This window comes from Microcaecilia unicolor, chromosome 11, assembly GCF_901765095.1.
Source record: "Microcaecilia unicolor chromosome 11, aMicUni1.1, whole genome shotgun sequence".
In the NCBI taxonomy this organism is placed as follows: domain Eukaryota; kingdom Metazoa; phylum Chordata; class Amphibia; order Gymnophiona; family Siphonopidae; genus Microcaecilia; species Microcaecilia unicolor.
This window is the reverse complement of record NC_044041.1, coordinates 110,674,076-110,693,655: the sequence shown is the minus strand read 5'-3', so window position 1 is coordinate 110,693,655 and position 19,580 is coordinate 110,674,076. Positions and strand designations below refer to the sequence as shown.

Genomic DNA, 19,580 nt, shown 5'->3' with positions numbered 1-19,580 from the left:
GTCCCTATGAACAGGAACACCAGGCAAGTGGTCAACTCGACATGCACTGCAGGCCAAGTACCAGGCAGCATAAGTTCATGCAGCTGCTCACAGAGGTAGACGGTGGTCTCGCTAACGCATGCTGAGTTTCACTAAAATGAGTAATGCATGGTGCAAACTGAGAAGAGGAGGGTAGCCAATGCGGCGCGAGACCAGCGTGGGACAAACGCTTCAGCTGGTGGCAGTTGGGGGCCCAGGCCCCCCGTAGCTATGTCACCGCTCAGTGGAAGTTAAATCCAGATAGGTGCTTCCGGATCCACTGTGTGAGCCAGAAGATGTGCACAAGTGTAATGTGAGTCAACTCAAAAATAATGCCATCTTGCTGGCTCTGAAGCAGATATCTATTCACAAAACTAAGTAAACACTGAAGGGATCAATGCAACCACCAGAAACCAAAACCATAATGTACAGCATCACATTAAGGACAGTATAGCAAGGTGGTACTGTATGGATGAAACTTCTAACTCAGGGACTGTTACCCTGAGGCGATGCTGAGTGTACTCAAAACCCTAGCTCTAGATGTGGAGTTCTATTAACTGCCAAAGATAATGATTACTAGAACAGATAGGAATAAACCTTCATACATATTTTCTGTTTATTTGATACACTTACTGGAAGGGGGTCTGTGTTCCCACGTCCCCTACTCCAACAATGTGAGTCAGGAGATGAAAAAAAAAAAAAAACATTAAAAAAGAGGGTAAAAATATCAGAGTCAGTTTAACATAAAACAAGCATGATCAAATCAAAAGATTGTGGACAGAAAATTAAAAAGTTCAAAGAAACCGTCAACATTGGCAGTCAAAGGGAGACAGCAGGGGTCACAAGAAGACAGGACAGCGGACTAGCAGGTGATGCTCCTTGACAATTCAGAAAGGGGACTTGAAAATGCCCCCAGGACTATGGATACACTCAGAGCCAGAGGAGGGAAAAGACTTGCAGTAATTCACTGGTTTACAATCCATCGTTAGCTCACACAGCTCTAAAATGTAGAGGGGCTGAAAACTAAGTTTGAAGCAAACTGTCATACATATGTTTGCTCCTTCCTTTGAGACTGACCATTTGTATTTTAGTTTGCAAGGATCTGGTATCATGGCAAAGGATGATGGATTAATTTAAGCCAATGGAGAAATCAAGGTTTTTATTGAACAAATCTTAGTCCTGGAAAAGGGGTTGGCGTCACTAGTAGCTATTCACCCTTCTACAATAAATACACTTGGAAAATAGCTCCTGCCAAACCCCTTTGGACAGTCCAATGTCAACATTACACCACAACCCCAGAGGCTGTCGGTACCAAATACTATCCTGGTAGGAATCCTCACACACCTAACACACATTTTGCATCACAGAACCAGGCTGTAGACCCCATGCCTTGGTCTGCTGGGGAGCGAGATAAAAAGGGTGAAAAAATGGCAAGGGCTTAAGACATTTCTCTATGAAGGTGAGTGAGAAGGTTCAGAGTAAAGGAACCATGTCCTACAATGAAGTGGCAGATGAGCTGGTGTTCAGTACAACAGCCAACCATAGTCTACCAATTGAATCTACTTATGACCAGAGGAATATTAGTGTCTATGATGCCTTAAATATACTTATGGCCATAAACATAATTTCTAAAGAGAAGAAAGAACTTTAGTTGACTGGTCTACCTACTAATTCTGCTCAGGACTGCCAAAATTTAAAGGTGGAAAAAACAAAGCAGGCTTGAAAGAATAAAAGCAAACAGTCTAAGCTACAAGAGCTTATTTTACAACAAATTGCCTTTAAGAATCTGTTTCAGAGGAACTGTTAGGCAAAGCAGCCGACAAATCAACCAACTCCTTCCAATTCTGTCATTCACCTAACATGTATCATTATCAACACCAGCAAGAAGTGTGATTGACGGCAGTATTTCAAATGACAAATTTGAATACCTTTTTAATTTTGACAACACTTTGAAATCCATGGTGTCAGAGGTATTGAAATGAATGGGAATGGCTTGTAGATTGGAATCTGGAAGCTGTTCTGCAGAGGAACTGAAAACAGCACGAAACTTGGTACCTAAAGCTGTAGAACCATAAGTGACAGAAATGACTCAGGGATCAATCTGTGTTTGGGTTTTCTGTGTTTGCTTTTGTTTTTTTACTTTTGCACTTGTGAAAACAAGTTCATTTAGCTCCTTGTTATTGCTGAGTTTGCTAAAGAAGATGGATTTAATCCACATTCATGAAACATAAACTGCTTTCCTTCTATGGAAAAATAAGAACGCTGAATGGACATTTATTTGGAGTTTGGGGTCTTTTTTGTCCAGAATGGCAGGTATTGAGGGATAACAAGATAACTTAGCAGTAGATTTTGTTAAATCATGCAGTCCAAAGATATTTAGGAATGAGATGTTTTACCTTTTTTTTACACATTAAATATCAGACATTCCATTACATTTCTTTTCCCATAAGTTATATCTAACATTGTGGTTTTTGGAGAATTTTTTTTTCTCATCACTGTGTAAGATTTATTGCTTATAGTAAGATGTGCATGATTGCTTACAGGCAAGACTTCAGAAACTTTTTATTACAGTCATCTATAGTCTTTATAAGTCTATCATTTAAAGGCGTATTGAAACAAATGTTTTATTTGTTTCATAAGCATTTTCCTGTTATCTGTTATAAAGTTGAAATTATAGAGAATGTTTTCATGATAAAAATAAATAAATAAATGTACAGGTGTTCAAGGATGAAAGATCCTGGCTGTTCCAAAATTGCATGGAGATGGGGATCCAAGGCAACCAGACCAGAAAAATACCTTGATTGCTAAAAACATATTAGGCCATGAAACACTATACTGCAATACAAACACCCCTATATATACACACAACAGCATACATTTAATGCAATCCTCCTGCACCATCTAAGCCAGTGTTTCCTCCGGTCCTGGAATACCTCTTGCCAGTCAGGTTTTCAGAATATCCACAATGAATATGCATGAAAGAGATTTGCATACACTGCCTCCATTAAATGCAGATCACTTTCATGCGTATTCATTGTGGATATTCTGAAAACCTGACTGGCAAGGGGTACTCCAGGACCGGACTTGGGAAACACTGATGTAAGCAGTAGAACAAAGATGGCTTACGCTGAAAAAATATCATTTCATGTAAAGAACTACTGAGAGCAGCAGAACTTTTAAGGCAATTTGCAAATAAATTACACCTTTATGCAAGATTTCACAGTATCAATATAAACATAGCGCCCACAAATTAAGATAGCTAAACATGAGCCTAGAAATCAGCGGTAACTTGAGGGGAATGTTTTGCACATGCAAAAAGGAACTGCAATATTTAAAGAAGTTTTATTTTGATTTCTGTAAGTCACCAAAGGCAAGGAAAACAAAAATTCAGGCTGTCAGTGCAATGCATATACTTATTTATATAACGCCTAGTACCCGCTCAAATTTTAAAACAGTTCTAGTGCATCCATATCTGAGACAGAGAAGCAACATGCAGTGTGGTGTGCTCGGCAGCGCTGCATATGGGAGATTGTTGCATGCTGTGTGGGAAAACAGCTTTTTACATGCTTCAAGGCAGTAGTGGGGAAGAGGTGCCCCTGAAGGGTCGGTGGGTAATCTGCATTGTGCATGCATGCATGCTGCTGCTGCGGTTACTGTATCTGGTTTTAAAAAAAGGTTTGGACAAATTCCTAGAGGAAAAGTCCATAGTCTTGCTATTGAGACAGACATGAGAAGCAACTGCTTGCCCTGGGATTTGTAGTATGGAGTGTTGCCACGATTTGGATTTCTGCCAGGTACTTGTGACCTGGCTTGGCCACTGTTTGGAAAACAGGATACTGGGCTAGATGGAACCATTGGTCTGATCCAGTATGGCTACTCCTATGTTCTTATGCTCCCTTAACTAACAGCAGTTAACCCATGCATTAATCAGAATACCACAGTAGCTTTTGACGGGCGAGAAAAGGAAGCTGGATCTGGGAAGATGTGGCTCAGAGGCGCCAGAAATAAGCCACATCATCCCAGTGTTAACTTTTAGATCTTGCCCTCTTGTCAAGCACTAGGAGATCACGGCCTCCCCTTACCTAGATTCAAGGCAAAAAAGGACATAAGAAAGTTGCAGGTTGAACTAGTTTCCTGTTTTTTCCAACATTTTTTGGATAAAGACGACATTTTAGGGAGTTAAGAAAAGATGTTCTGTGGCAGCAGATTCAGCCTGAAAACTGGGATCATAGCTTCTTTTCACCTTGATGCATCTCTATTTTTAAGCTAAACAGCCCTAAACATTTGGTCAATTTAGTTTTTCTTTTGTTTGGAACAGAAAATAATTTCATCAGGTCCCCTTTGGCAAGAAATAGAAGTTGCATCTAGATGAATCTTCTGACACAGCACATATTTCCTATCGCCCCCCCCCCCCCACCCCCCCCCCCCCCCAAAAAAAAAAAAAAAAAAGAAATTCTGTAATCAAGAAATGTCCCAGAAACATTAAATTAATTTGATCGGCAACTTTATTTGGTCTTTTTGCAAGGAAAAATAAGTTGCCTCAAAGTGAGGGAAGTCCTAGAGTTTTAAAGATTAACAAACAAATATCTGTTATTTCCTCTACTAATCACCCCGGAGGAAATTTCCATTAGGATTTCAATAAAATAGCTCTAATTCCCTCTCCTAGTCCCTCTGGAGGAAATGCAGTGCTTTTATTTTTGTGTTATATTGCTCAGCTGTTTAGTGCATGGAGCACCACGCTGAGCTGTCAAATGTTTTTAAGGGTCATGCTGTTTAGATCCGCAGGGTCCATGTTTTACTCGAACCCCTCCTTCACCCCTGGCTCTGTTGAAACAACACATCCTTTGACTAGATGTTGTGCTTCTGAGGTGACAGCATAGTTGCTGATAATTCTTTCCTTACTCTACAGGCTAGTGCAGAAGGCCGAGTTGCTACGGCTGTCACAAACTTTTCTTCATGTAAAGAATTTTCACTGGATTGTGGTGGAGGACTCTGCAACAACGACCAGGCTGGTTGCAGACCTCTTGACACAGAGTGGACTGAAATTCACACACCTCAACATGGAGACCCCCCAGTGATTATAAGCTAAAACAGAACGATCCAAACTGGTTGAAGCCACGAGGCGTAGAGCAGCGCAACCTAGGGCTACAATGGTTGCGGGAGAACCGTGAGCTTAGTGAGGAAGGTGTGGTTTACTTTGCTGATGATGACAATACCTACAGCCTGCAGGTGTTTGAGGAGGTATGTACGATACTACACAGCCAGGGCTTGTGTATAGTGAAACATATACTTCATAAAGTTAGGAAGCATGAGCGAGGAAAACATGCACTCCACTAGGGCATGGAGCAGGCAGAAAGAAATACAATGAGCCTTCAATGGAGACTCTTTTATTAAGTAACCAGACATGGACCAGCAATTCTACGCTTTTGGCAGGGATCAATAGGAGTCAATTCTGTCAACAAAACAAACCTGTCAACTGTACTTTCAGACACCAAAAGTGAGATATAACTAGTGTGAGTGCTACAATAGTCTGCTCAAATTGCAGGGAATCAATAAACAAGGCCAGTGTCGGGTCTGTTTTAATAAAAGATTCTCGATTTGTTCTATGCCTGAAGACCCATTTGTGCTTCTTCTTTGTGTTGTTTCTGCCTGTGTGCTTTTGGATCCTCTCTTCTGCTACCTGTCAGGCAGGAAGAAAGAACACAATTTGCTCAGCCAGGAAGTGGGGGGGGGGGGGGGGGGGGGAGGGAACAAGCCAAACTTCCTTAAGTCTGAAAGAGATCTTGGACAAGGAAGTAAGTACATGACAGCAGTATGGAACAGAGGTGTAGCCAGACACCCAATTTTGGGGCAGGCCTGACCCCAAAGTTGGCTCGCACAACAACCTCACTGCCTGGCATCACTCCCTCCTCCACCCTCAGGGTAATTGAGGGTGGAGGGGAGATAATTTGGCTTCACTCTTACCTCCTCCCGTACCTTTAAGTCTTTGCTGGCAGTGAGCAGTAACTTATTCCCTTGTGTATGGTGGCCCTAGTTCCTGCCTGGAAGTTGTATCAGAGGAAAGAAGAGCCAGTTCAAACAGTGGAAATGTGTTGCTGGTGCAAAAGCGAATGATACATACCTGTAGCAGGTGTTCTCTGAGGACAGCAGGCTGATTGTTCTCACGACTGGGTTGACGTGCACGGCAGCCCCCGAAACCGGAAGAAAAATCTTGCGGGAGGTCCCGCACTCGGGGTACGCCCACCGCGCATCCGCGGCTGTCCTTCCCGCCGCGTGCGCTCCCGCTCCGTTAAATGACAAAGAAATGAGGAAAAAAACGCAACTCCAAAGGGGAGGAGGGAGGGAAGGTGAGAACAATCAGCCTGCTGTCTTCGGAGAACACCTGCTACAGGTATGTATCATTCGCTTTCTTCAAGCAGGCTGCTTGTTCTCACGACTGGGGTATCCCTAGCTCCCAGGCTCACTGAAAACAACAAACAGGGTCAATTGGGCTTCACAACGGCGAGGACATAACAGAAATTGACCTACGAAGAACAACTAACTGGGGAGTGCAGCCTGAACAGAATAAAACCGTGCCCAGGAGGGTGGAGTTGGATTCAAACCCCAAACAGATTCTGCAGCACCGACTGCCCGAACCGACTGTCGCGTCGGGTATCCTGCTGGAGGCAGTAATGTGATGTGAATGTGTGGACAGATGATCACGTCGCAGCCTTGCAAATCTCTTCAATAGTGGCTGACTTCAAGTGGGCCACTGACGCTGCCATGGCTCGAACACTATGACCTGACCCTCAATAGTCAGCCCAGCCTGGGCATAAGTGAAGGAAATGCAATCTGGTAGCCAATTGGAAAATGGTGCGTTTCCTGACAGCGACCCCCTTCCTATTGGGGTCGAAACAAACAATTGGGCGGACTGTCTGTGGGCTGTGTGCGCTCCAGGTAGAAGGCCAATGCTCTCTTGCAGTCCAATGTGTGCAACTGACGTTCAGCAGGGTGGGTATGAGGCCTGGGAAAGAATGTTGGCAAGACAATTGACTGGTTAAGATGGAACTCCGACACCACCTTTGGCAGGAACTTGAGGTGAGTGCGGAGGACTACTCTGTTATGATGAAATTAGTAGCTCACTGACTCTACGAGCTGAAGTAACTGCCACCAAGAAAATGACCTTCCAGGTCAAGTACTTCAGATGGCAGGAGTTCAGAGGCTTAAAAGGAGGTTTCATCAGCTGGGTGAGGACGACGTTGAGTTCCCATGACACTGCAGGAGGCTTTGACAAAAGCAAACCTCTCATGAATCGAACGACTAAAGGCTCTCCAGAGATGGCTTTACCCTCTACACGATGATGGTAAGCACTAATTGCACTAAGGTGATTCCTTACTGAGTTGGTCTTGAGACCCGACTCTGACAAGTGTAGAAGGGTCTGTGCAGGACAAGAGCGAGGTTCTAGGGCCTTGCTCTCACACCAAACGACAAACCTCCTCCACTTAAAAAAGTAACTCTTCTTAGTGGAATCCTTCCTAGAGGCAAGCAAGACACGGGAGACCCCCCTCAGACAGACCCAATGTAGCAAAATCTACGCCCTCAACATCCAGGCCGTGAGAGCCAGAGACTGAAGGTTGGGGTGCAGAAGCGCTCCGTGGTTCTGTGAAATGAGGTTTGGAAAACACTCCAATCTCCACGGTTCTTCGGAGGACAACTCCAGAAGAAGAGGGAACCAGATCTGACGGGGCCAAAAGGGCGCGATCAGAATCATGGTGCCACGGTCTTGCTTGAGCTTCAGTAAGGTCTTCCCCACCAAAGGTATGGGAGGATATGCATACAGGAGGCCCTTCCCCCAATGGAGGAGAAAGACATCCGACGCTAGGTCTGCCGCGTGCCTGAAGTCTGGAACAGAACTGAGGTAGCTTGTGATTGGTCTGGGAGGGCGAAAAAGTCCACTGAGGGAGTACCCCACTCTCGGAGGAGCTTGCCTACCACTCTGGAATGGAAGCGACCACTCGTGCGGTTGCATGAGTCTGCTCAGCCTGTCGGCCAGACTGTTGTTTACGCCTGCCAGGTACGTGGCTTGGAGAAGCATGCCGTGCTGGCAATGCCCAGCGCCACATCCCGATGGCCTCCTGACACAGGGGGCGAGATCCGGTGCCCCCCTGCTGTTGATGTAGTACATTGCAACCTGATTGTTTGTCCGAATTTGGATAATTTGGCGGGACAGCCGATCTGTGAAAGCCTTCAGCGCGTTCCAGACCGCTTGGAGCTCCAGGAGATTGATCTGAAGACCTGCTTCCTGGAGGGACCCACACCCCTTGGGTGTGTAGCCCATCGACATGAGCTCCCCACCCCAGGAGAGATGCATCCGTCGTCAGCACTTTTTGCAGCTGAGGAATTTGGAATGGCGTCCCAAGGTCAAATTGGTCCGAATCGTCCACCAGCGCAGCGAATTGCAACAACTGATGGGCAGGCGGATAGCATCTTCTAGATTGCCCGTGGCCTGGCACCACTGGGAAGCTAGGGTCCATTGAACAGGTCTCATGTGAAGACGAGCCATGGGAGTCACATGGACTGTAGAGGCCATATGGCCCAGGAGTCTCAACATCTGCCGAGCTGTGATCTGCTGGGACGTTCTGGCTGGAAGGCGAGGGACAGAAGGTTCTGAGCCCTCGCCTCGGGAAGGTAGGCATGAGCCGTCTGTGAATTCAGCAGAGCTCCTATGAATTCAAGAGATTGGACTGGCTGGAGATGGGACTTTGGGTAATTTATTACAAACCTCAGCAGCTCCAGGAGTTGAATAGTGCACTGCATGGACCGAAGAGCTCCCAGCTCTGAGGTGCTCTTCACCAGCCAATCGTTGAGATACGGGAACACGTGCACCCCCAGCTTGCGAAGGTACGCCGCAACCACTACGAGGCACTTCGTGAATACCCGTGGTGCAGAGGCGAGCCCAAAGGGCAGCACACAATACTGGAAGTGACGTGTCCCCAGATGGAATCGCAGATACTGTCTGTGAGTTGGCAGTATCGGGATGTGAGTATAAGCATCCTTAAATCCATGGAACATAGCCAATAGTCTTTCTGAATCATGGGGAGAAGGGTGCCCAAGGAAAGCATCCTGAACTTTTCTCGCACCAGATATTTGTTCAGGCCTCTCAGGTCTAGGATGGGGCACATCCCCCCTGTTTTCTTTTCCACACGGAAGTACCTGGAATAGAACCCCTGCCCTTCCTGCCCGGGCTCGACCGCATTGGCGCTGAGAAGGGCGGAGAGTTCCTCTGCAAGTACCTGCCTGTGGTGGGAGCTGAAGGATTGAACTCCCAGTGGGCAATTTGGTGGGGTGGAGATCAAATTCAGGGTGTATCCGCACCACACTATTTGGAGAACCCACTGGTCGGAGGTTATGAGAGGCCACCTTTGGTGAAAAACTTTCAACCTCCCCCGACCAGCAGGGCTACGTTTATGGCGGCTATGTTCCCATGGATCCAGCCAAAAGCCCGTCCCCTGCTTTTGCTGTGGAGCTGCAGGGGCCTGCTTAGGTGCACGCTGTGGATGGGAACGAATGCACTGGGACTGTCCCTGTGCCTGAGGAGGCCTTCGGGCTGTCTGGTTGTACCTACGCTTGCTGTAAGCGTAGGGTGCAGTCTGCCGGGCCTGGGAAAAACATCCACCTCTGGAGGTGGATGCTGAAGGCGCTCAGTGGGAGAGCTTGTCAAGAGCAGTTTCCCGCTGGTGCAGTTGGTCCACCAACTGCTCGACTTTCTCGCTGAAAATATTATCCCCCCGGCAAGGGCCATCCGCCAGCCGTTGTTGAGTCCGGTTATCCAGGTCAGAGGCACGCAGCCATGAGAGCCTGCGCATCACTATACCCTGGTCCGCGGCTCTGGATGCCACATCACAGGTGTCATAAATACCCCTGGATAGGAACTTTCTGCACGCCTTCAGCTGCCTGACCACCTCCTGAAAAGGCCTGGACTGCTCAAGCGGGAGCCTGTCAACCAGGTACGCCAGTTGCTGCACATTGTTCCGCATGTGGATGCTCGTGTAGAGCTGGTATGACTACGATTCTGGTCACGAGCATGGAAGAATGGTAGGCCTTCCTCCCAAACAAGTCCAGAGTGCGAGACTCCCGCTCTGGGGGCGCTGAGGCAGTATCCCTCGAACTCCTGGCCCTTTTGAGAGCAGAGTCCATGACCGCTGAGTCATGTGACAGGTGAGACCGCGTCAACTCTGGGTCTGTGTGGACTCTGTATTCGGAATCTGCTTTCTTAGGGATGGTGGGATTAGATAAGGGCGTAACCAGTTCCGAAGCAGTGTCTCCTTGAGGACATTGTGCAACGGTACCGTGGAAGATTCTCTAGGTGGTGATGGATAGTTGAGGACTTCGAGCATCTCAGCCCTCGGCTCAGCCACGGTAACCACTGGGAAGGGAATGTCCCGGACAAAGGAGGCAAAGGAGAGGCTCTCTGGGGGCGAGAGCTTCCTCTCCGGTGAAGGCGTGGGGTCGGAGGGAAGAGCCGCAGACTCCTCGGAGGAGAAATATCGTGGATCCTCCTCCTCCCCCCACGAGGCCTCCTCCTCGGTGTTGGACATGAGCTCTCTGAGCTCAGGACCGCAACCGGGCCCGCCTCGACCCCGAGGAACCGCGTCCTCGATGATGGTGCCGAGAGGTGGACTCCCGCGCCGGCGGGGACGAAGCTCCCTCCCTCGACGTCGACGGGGATTCCACCTGAGTGGCGATCGAGGACCAGCGCTGCAAGTGGCACTGGCGTCGAAGACCGCATCACGGAGCCAGAGCCAGCCTGCGCTTCCATCAATGGCACCGCGAGCGCAAGCACCCCCGGTGCCGCAGGGCCTGGCGCATCAGCCCCTCCAGGATACCTGGGAGGATGGCTCGGAGGCACTCGTCTAGGGCCGCTGTCGGGAGAGGCTGGGGAGCCGGTGCGGGCATCGGTGCTCGAAGCTGCCCAGGTCCAGAAGACGGTACCGTGGGGTACCACGACGACCTGCGCATCGACACCTTCTTCAATAGAGGGGGAGCGCTCCTCTCGGCGTGGGCGCTTCTTAGGGATCAAATCGTCTCTCGACGTCCCTGAGCTGCCTGTGCCATGCGCCGTGGGCGATCGATGACGGTGCTTCTTCGCAACCTTCTTCCGATGCCCATCATCGGCACTCCGCGGCATGGACGAGGAGGAGGTGGAGTATCCGCGTCCTCTGGGGGTCCAGATCCGACAGGGTTCAGTCCCGATGGCCCTGGGCGGCGGGACCAGCCGAGGCGGACTGCCCACTCGGTCGTTCACCGCCGCATCGCTGGCAGGTCGTCGGGCCAAGGGAACCTGTACTCCTGGGGTCGATGCTGCTCGGCGTCGAAGTCGTTGACATCGGTATCGATACCAAAGTCTCAGCCGCCGACGTCGAAGGGCTGATGCAAGTTCCAAAAGACGGTCCCAAAGAACTTGCCTCGCCACCTGCGTCCGCTTTTTCAAGCCGAGACACAAGGTGTACGCCTTGGAATTATGCTCCGGGCCAAGACACTGGAGACACCAAGCGTGAGGATCGGTCTGCGAGATCTGCCGGCCCGCACCGACCACACTTTTTGAATCCGCTCGGGACCTTCGAGGACATAGACGGAAAAAATCGCACCGGCGAAGTCAAAACCGTCGATGGTGGCGGTAAAAGTAACTCCACAAAAAGAAGAAATCGGACGCGCGGCCTGACGAAGCGAAATAAAAGAAAAACTCAACGATAAGGATTTTTTTTAACAAAAAGAAAAGGGGCGCGCGAAGTAGGGTAAAAGGAAATTCTCCGAGGACAAGCAGGATGCTTGTTCTCACTGATGGGTTGACGTCCTCGGCAGCCCCCTCCATCGGAAAGTTTACTAGCAAAGGCCTTTGCTAGTCCTCGCGCGCCCATGCGCACCGCGCATGCGCGGCGTCTTCCGCCCGAAACCGGCTCGAGCCGGCCAGTCTTCTTTCGTCCGCGCTCGGTACGGTAGTGTTACGCCGTTCGTGCCCCAGAGAGTCGACCTCGCGAGTCCTTTTCGATGTGTTTTTTGCTGTTTTTTTCCTTGAAAAAGTTCGGGAAGCGCTCGGTAGTGTTCCGGAAGAACCCTTTCGGGTTTCTGCCCTTCCCGTATTTCTCAGTTTTTGCCCCGTAAGTTTTCTTTCGTTGTCGGGGTCGGCCTCTTTTGGCCTCGGTCGAGATTTTTCTCCCTCTAATTTTGGTGCTTCAATTTTCGCCATTTCGGCTTTTGATTTTCGCCGGCGTGATTTTTCCGCCATGACATCGAAGCCTTCCAGCGGCTTTCTAAGAAGTGCACCCAGTGCGCCCGGGTAATCTCGCTCACTGATAGGCATCTGCGTGTCTTCAGTATCTAGGGGCCAGCACGCCCTCAGAACTGCAGGTCTGTGTTCCCTGTTACAAAGGCGGACTCAGGTAGCGAGATTAGCCACAGTGGAAACGTTTTGTTCTCGGGCTCTTCGTCGGCACTCGGCAACGGATGGCATCGAGTGCATCGACGTCGTCAGCGTACCGGACCATCTTCTGGCTGCCGCTCCATCGACTGCATCGAGGCATCGGACCTCTGCATCGGCGCCGAGGCATCGGGCGGACTGCATCGCCGTCGGTGGTACCGAGACTTCGTCTGCTGATGTCGCCGGACGGAGGTGCATGTCAGGAGTGCAGGTTGAGGCTGTCCATTCCCCTGCTGGTGGCGGTGAGCCTTCGGGTGGGTCTCCTCCTACCCTGAGGGCTCCTGCGGTACAGCCCCCCAGGGATCGACCCTCTTCGGTCTCGGCCCCGAGGAAGCGACGGATGGATTCTACGTCCTCCTCGTCGGTGCGGGGAGCTCCGGGTGAAATGCTTCGGACGAAGTCGAAGACGCATCGACACCGGTCTCCTCCCCCTGTCGGCACCAATCAGGCATCGGCACCGAGAGGACCGCTCACCCTCTGTTCAGGAGGTGTCGATGCGCTCCACTCTGGACAGCCCGGAACAGCCTCTCGCCCGGAACAGGTTCTGACGTCGACGCCTGCATCGACCTCTCAGCCTTTCTCTGCAGCCGCTCTAAACGAGAGCCTACGGGCCGTTCTCCCAGAAATTCTGGGAGAGCTGTTGCGCCCTACCCCTCCGGTACCGGCGGTGCTTGCGCCTCCGGTACCGTCGAGCGTGGCGCCGGCTGGCCCATCGCCCAGGTTGAGGTCCCCGACGTCGGTACCGCGTGCGGTTGCGACAGCGGCCACCTCCCAGGAAGGCTCCCGACTACGTCGGCGGAGGGAGCTTCGCCGATGCGGGCGAGGGAGTCTACCTCTCGACGCCCCCACCGTGGACGGGGGTTCCACCGAGTCGAGTAGGGCGAGGTTGCAGACGCAGGTTAATGACTTGTGTCTGACACCGAGGGTGAGGCCTCGTGGCGAGGAAGAGGAGGACCCCAGATATTTCTCTGACGAGGAGTCTGAGGTTCTTCCTTCTGATCCCACTCCCTCTCCTGAGAGACAGCTTTCTCCTCCCGAGAGTCTGTCTTTTGCTTCCTTTGCTCCGGGAGATGTCTACGGCCATCCCCTTCCCGGTCGGTTGTGGAGGACGAGCCCAGGGCTGAAATGTTTGAGCTCCTGGACTATCCTTCTCCACTAAGGAAGCGTCCACTGTTCCCTTGCACCATGTCCTAAAAAGACATTGCTTGCGAACTGGCCAAGCCACTAAGTAATCCCAACATTCCCAAGAAGATTGAGTCCCAGTACCGGATCCATGGGGACCCAGAGCTGATGCGCACTCAGTTGCCTCATGACTCTGGAGTTGTGGATCTGGCCCTAAAGAAGGCTAAGAGTTCTAGGGAGCATGCTTCGCCGGGCAAAGACCCTCGAACCTTAGACTCCTTTGGGAGGAAGGCCTACCATTCTTCTATGCTCGTGGCCAAGATCCAGTCTTACCAGCTCTACACGAGCATACACATGCGGAACAATGTGCGGCAGTGGCGGGCTTGGTGATGCTCTTCCCCCCTGAGCAAGCCAAGCCTTTTCAGGAGGTGGTCAGGCAGCTGAAGGCGTGCAGAAAATCCTGGCCAGAGGAGTTTGACACTTTTGATGTTGCGTCCAGGGCCGCTGCTCAGGTGTGGTGATGCGCAGGCTATCATGGCTGCGTGCCGCCGACTGGAGAATAGACTCCAGCAGCGGATTTGCGGACTCGCCTTGCCGTGCGGACAACATTTTTGGAGAAAAAGTCGAGCAGGTGGTAGAGTCTCTCCACCAGCGCGGACACCGCATTCGACAAGTTCTCCCGCCGGCAGCCTTCAGCCTTACCTCTACAGGTAGACGATTTTTCGGGGGAAGGAAGACTGGTCCCTATGCTTCTGGTAAGCGTAGGTACAATCCTCCTTCCCGACAGCCTGCGGCCCAGGCTAAGCCCCAGCGCGCTCGCTCTCGTCAGCAGCGTGCGCCTCAGCAAGGCCCCGCGGCTCCCCAGCAAAAGCAAGGGGCGAGCTTTTGACTGGCTCCAGCAGAGCATAGCCGACATCCAAGTGTCAGTGCCGGGCGAACCTGCCGGTCGGGGGGAGGTTGAAAGCTTTTCACCAAAGGTGGCCTCTCATAAACTCCGATCAGTGGGTTCTCACAATAGTCCGGCAGGGATACACCCTCAATTTGGCCTCAAAAACCTCCAAATTGTCCACCGGGAGCTCAGTCTTACAGCTTCCAGCACAAGCAGGTACTTGCAGAGGAACTCTCGCCCTTCTCAGCGCCATGCGGTCGAGCCAGTGCCATCCGGGCAAGAAGGGCTGGGATTCTATTCCAGGTACTTCCTTGTGGAAAAGAAAACAGGGGGATGCGTCCCATCCTAGACTAAGGGCCCTGAACAAATATCTCGTAAAAGAAAAGTTCAGGATGCTTTCCCTGGGCACCCTTCTCCCCATGACTTCAGCAAACGATTGGCTATGCTCTCTGGACTTGAAGGCTGCCTACACACACATCCCGATTACTGCCAGCTCACAGACAGTATCTGCGATTTCAGTTGGGCACACGCCACTTCCAGTACTGTGTGCTACCCTTTGGGCTCGCCTCTGCGCCCAGGGTGTTCACAAAGTGCCTAGCTGTGGTAGCAGCAGCACTTCGCAGGCTGGGGGTGCACGTGTTCCCATATCTCGACGATTGGCTGGTGAAGAACACATCCGAGGCAGGAGACCTGCAGTCCATGCAGATGACTATTCGCCTCCTGGAGCTACTGGGGTTTGTTGATAAATTACCCAAAGTCCCATCTTCTCCCAGTGCAGAAACTCGAATTCATAGGAGCCCTGCTGGATTCTCGGGACAGCTCGCGCCTATCTTCCAGAGGCGAGAGCCAACAACTTGTTGTCCCTCGTCTCGCGGGGTGCGTGCGTCCCAGCAGATCACAGCTCAGCAGATGTTGAGATTGCTGGGCCACATGGCCTCCACAGTTCATGTGACTCCCATACCCCGCCTACACATGAGATCTGCTCAATGGACCCTAGCCTCCCAGTGGTATCAGGCGCTGGGGGTCTAGAGGACGTGATCCACTTGTCCACGAGTTTCTCAAATACCTGTATTGGTGGAACCCAATTTGATCCAATTTGACTCTGGACGGCCCTTCAAATCCTCAGCCACAAAAGTGCTGTACCACCGGATGCGTCTCTCCTGGGCTGGGAGCCTCCATGTCGATGGGCTTCACACCAAGGAAGTTGGTCCCTCAAGAACCACGATCTACAGATCAATCTCTGGAGTTGCGAGCGATCATGAACGCTCTGAAGGCTTTCCGACCGATCGGCTGTCCCCACCAAATTATCCAATTCAGACAGACCAACCAGGGTTGCCCAGGTACTATTGTCACACCGCAGGGGGGCACCGGATCTCGCCCCGTGTCAGGAAGCCCGTCAGCATGTGGCTCTGGCCCCCCGTACTCGGTCATGGTGCTCCAAGCCACATATCTGGCAGGCCGTAAAAAACGTCTGGCAGATCAGACTGAGCCGGATTATGCAACATCACGACGTGGTTCGCTCAACTACAGAGTGGTGCGCCAGATCTTTCCAAGCGTGGGGGCACCCCCTTGGTGGATCTCTTCGCATCTCGAGTGAACCACAAAGTCCCTCAGTTCTGTTCCAGGCTTCAGGCCCCCGGCAGACTAGCATCGGATGCCTTCCTCCTGGATTGGGGGGAGGGCATGCTGTATGCTTATCCTCCCATCCCTCTGGTGGGGAGGACTTTGTTGAAACTCAAGCAAGACCGAGGCACCATGATTCTGATTGCTCCTTTTTGGCCGCGGTCAGATCTGGTTTCCCCCTTCTTCTGGAGTTATCCTCCGAAGAACCGTGGAGATTGGAGTGTTTTCGACCCTCATCACACAGGACGAGGGGCGCTTCTGCATCCCAACCTCCAGTCTCTGGCTCTCACGGCCTGGATGTTGAGGGCGTTAGACTTTGCCTCTTTGGGTCTGTCAGAGGGTGTCTCCGCATCTTGCTTGCTTCCAGGAAAGACTCCACTAAGAGAAGTTACTTCTTCCATTGGAGGAGGTTTGCGTTGGTGTGACAGCAAGGCCCTAGATCCTCGCTCTTGTCCTACACAGACCCTGCTTGAATACCTTCTGCACTTGTCTGAGTCTGGTCTCAAGACCAACTCTGTAAGGTTCACCTTAGTGCAATCAGTGCATACCATTGCAGTGTGGAAGGTAAGCCGATCTCAGGACAGCCTTTAGTTGTTCGCTCATGAGAGGTTTGCTTTTGTCAAAGACCCCTGTCAAGCCTCCTACAGTGTCATGGGATCTCAATGTCGTTTCTCACCCAGCTGATGAAACCTCCTTTTGAGCCTACTGAATTCCTGCCATCTGAAGTACTTGACCTGGAAGGTCATTTTCTTGGTGGCAGTACTTCAGCTCGTAGAGTCAGTGAGCTTCAGGCCCTGGTAGCCCAGGCCCCGTACACCAAATTTCATCATAACAGAGTAGTCCTCCGCACTCACCCTAAGTTCCTGCCGAAGGTTGTGTCGGAGTTCCATCTGAACCAGTCAATTGTCTTGCCAACATTTTTTCCCCGTCCTCATTCCTGCCCTGCTGAACGTCAGCTGCACACATTGGACTGCAAGAGAGCATTGGCCTTCTACCTGGAGCGGACACAGCCCACCAGACAGTCCGCCCAATTGTTTGTTTCTTTTGACCCCAATAGGAGGGGAGTGGATGTAGGGAAACGCACCATATCCAATTGGCTAGCAGATTGCATTTCCTTCACTTACGCCCAGGCGGGGCTGGCTCTTGAGGGTCATGTCACGGCTCATAATGTTAGAGCCATGGCCTGCGTCGGTAGCCCACTTGAAGTCAGCCTCATTGAAGAATTTGCAAAGCTGCGGACGTGTCATCTGTCCACACATTCACATCTCATTACTGCCTGCAGCAGGATACCCGACGCGACAGCGGTTCGGGCAGTCAGTTCTCAGAACCTGTTTGGGCTTTAGGATCCCAACTCCACCCCCCGAGGGCCCTGTTTGTTCTGTTCCAGGCTGCACTCGCAGTTAGTTGGTAAATTTTTTAGGTCAATCTCAGTATGTCATCGCCGTTGCGAGGCCCAATTGACCATGGTTGTTGTTTTGAGTGAGCCTGGGGGCTAGGGATACCCATCAGTGAGAACAAGCAGCCTGCTTGTCCTCGGAGAAAGCGAATGCTACATACCTGTAGAAGGTATTCTCCGAGGACAGCAGGCTGATTGTTCTCACAAACCCGCCCGCCTCCCCTTTGGAGTTGAGTCTTCCCTTGAAGTGTATTGTCTTGCTACATACTGGACTGGCCGGCTCGAGCCGGTTTCGGGCGGGAAGACGGCCGCGCATGCGCGGTGCGCATGGGCGCGCAAGGACTAGCAAAGGCCTTTGCTAGTAAACTTTCCGATGGAGAGGGCTGCCGAGGACGGCAACCCATCAGTGAGAACAATCAGCCTGCTGTCCTCGGAGAATACCGTCTACAGGTATGTAGCATTCGCTTCGCGGACTAGGGCCGCAAAACGGTTTTCTGAGGCTGACACGGAGAGGGATGAAACTGTGTCTCTCTCCAGCGCGGAAATCGAAAAACAGCGGGAGCGGTCGCGCACAGGCGGGAAGACGGCCGCGCATGCGCGGTGGGCGTACCCCGCATGCGGGACCTCCCGCGAGGATTTTTCTTCCGGTTTCGAGGGGCTGCCGTGGATGTCAACCCAGTCGTGAGAACAAGCAGCCCTGCTTGTCCTCGGAGACCCTTAAAAACCATTTAAAGATACTAGGGGGGGGGGGGGGGTCAGGGGAATAGAGTTAAGTAACTCCCTAATCTCTTAGAGAGAGATGTACCAGGAGTATTCAGCTGGCAGGGCTTGGGGAATCCATGTGAGCCACATTGCTGCTGTGTGGGCTTAACTCACTCATGGCTACACCACATGCATGTAACCATAAAAGTACCTCTTTTCTTTTGCTTTTTCCTGTAGATGCGATTCACCCAGCGGGTCTCCGTTTGGCCTGTAGGACTAGTGGGTGGCCTGCGTTTTGAGCGCCCCTTGGTGGAGAAGGGTAAGGTGGTTGGATTTTACACAGCTTGGAAACCAAACCGGCCCTTCCCTATGGACATGGCTGGCTTTGCAGTGGCCCTGCAGCTGCTTCTGGCAAATCGAGAAGCAAAGTTTGATCTGCTGGTAGAGCGTGGTTATCTGGAGAGCAGCTTGCTACAGTCCCTAGTGTCTATTGAAGAACTGGAACCGAAAGCAGACAACTGCACTAAGGTGAGCGAAACCTCCTCCGGTTCATACATAAGGTTGTACCAAGTTGTGCCTGTGCTGAGCAACCCTTCCATACTTTTTTTGACATTACGCTTTCCTCAATGCTGAACCATGATTCCATTAGTGTTGTATCTGTTTCAGGTCTTGGTGTGGCACACACGCACTGAGAAACCCAAGATGAAACAGGAAGAACTGCTGCAGAAACAGGGCCTGGGATCTGACATAAACATCGACGTGTAGCACCCAGCCTGCGAGAACCAAGTCAATGCTGCTACTTGAGCCCTGGTCTCAGGAGGCTATTGAGACTAAGTACCTCATCTCCCTCTCCTGTATCTGCATAGCAGCCTGGCGGGGAGACAGGTGGCCAAAAACTGAGTTACTGTAGAAAAGCACTAGCTGCTCTAGAAAAGGGGGGGGGGGGGGTGGGGGGGGGGGAGAAGAAGGGTCAGCTCCTAGTTATGATCATGGTGATGATGGATGAACCTGAGTGCATGCCCACAGCTCTTAGTTATAGTCCACAGCTTCCCACACTCCTAGGCAACCATGTTTTCAGGTAGCCACAAGATATATTTGCATATACTTGGTCACCTCTGTATGCAAATCTACCTCATGCATATCTATTAGGGCCTGAAAAGCTGACTGTCTGCAGGAAGCTGTACTGTAGTCTGACTGCATGTTTCCTAGTGGTATCTGAGCCTTTAAGTATGTCCTGTATTACTCCTAATTTATCCTACAAGCACCCATCTTCATGGCAGATTAAAGATTGTCTGCACAACCATGCTGTTCTTTCTATATCATAAGATCAGAAACTGTATATAGCTGTTGCTTACTAAAACTTTCAAAGTGAG

The 19,580-nt window shown here is 51.1% G+C and overlaps 1 protein-coding gene and 1 pseudogene across 1 annotated transcript in view; both read left to right on the top strand.

Annotated features, from left to right (window-relative positions):
* Positions 1-19,507, top strand: part of B3GAT3 (beta-1,3-glucuronyltransferase 3) — a 60,795-nt gene extending 41,288 nt beyond the window's left edge. The window contains 4 exon segments of the mRNA XM_030217538.1: positions 4,928-5,093; positions 5,095-5,259; positions 18,445-18,735; positions 18,874-19,507. Of these exon segments, the coding sequence (XP_030073398.1) occupies positions 4,928-5,093; positions 5,095-5,259; positions 18,445-18,735; positions 18,874-18,972 (721 nt within the window). The 3' untranslated portion in view covers positions 18,973-19,507.
* On the top strand, positions 515-2,988 carry LOC115479565 (annotated as a pseudogene).
* Positions 19,508-19,580: the final 73 nt, after the last annotated feature.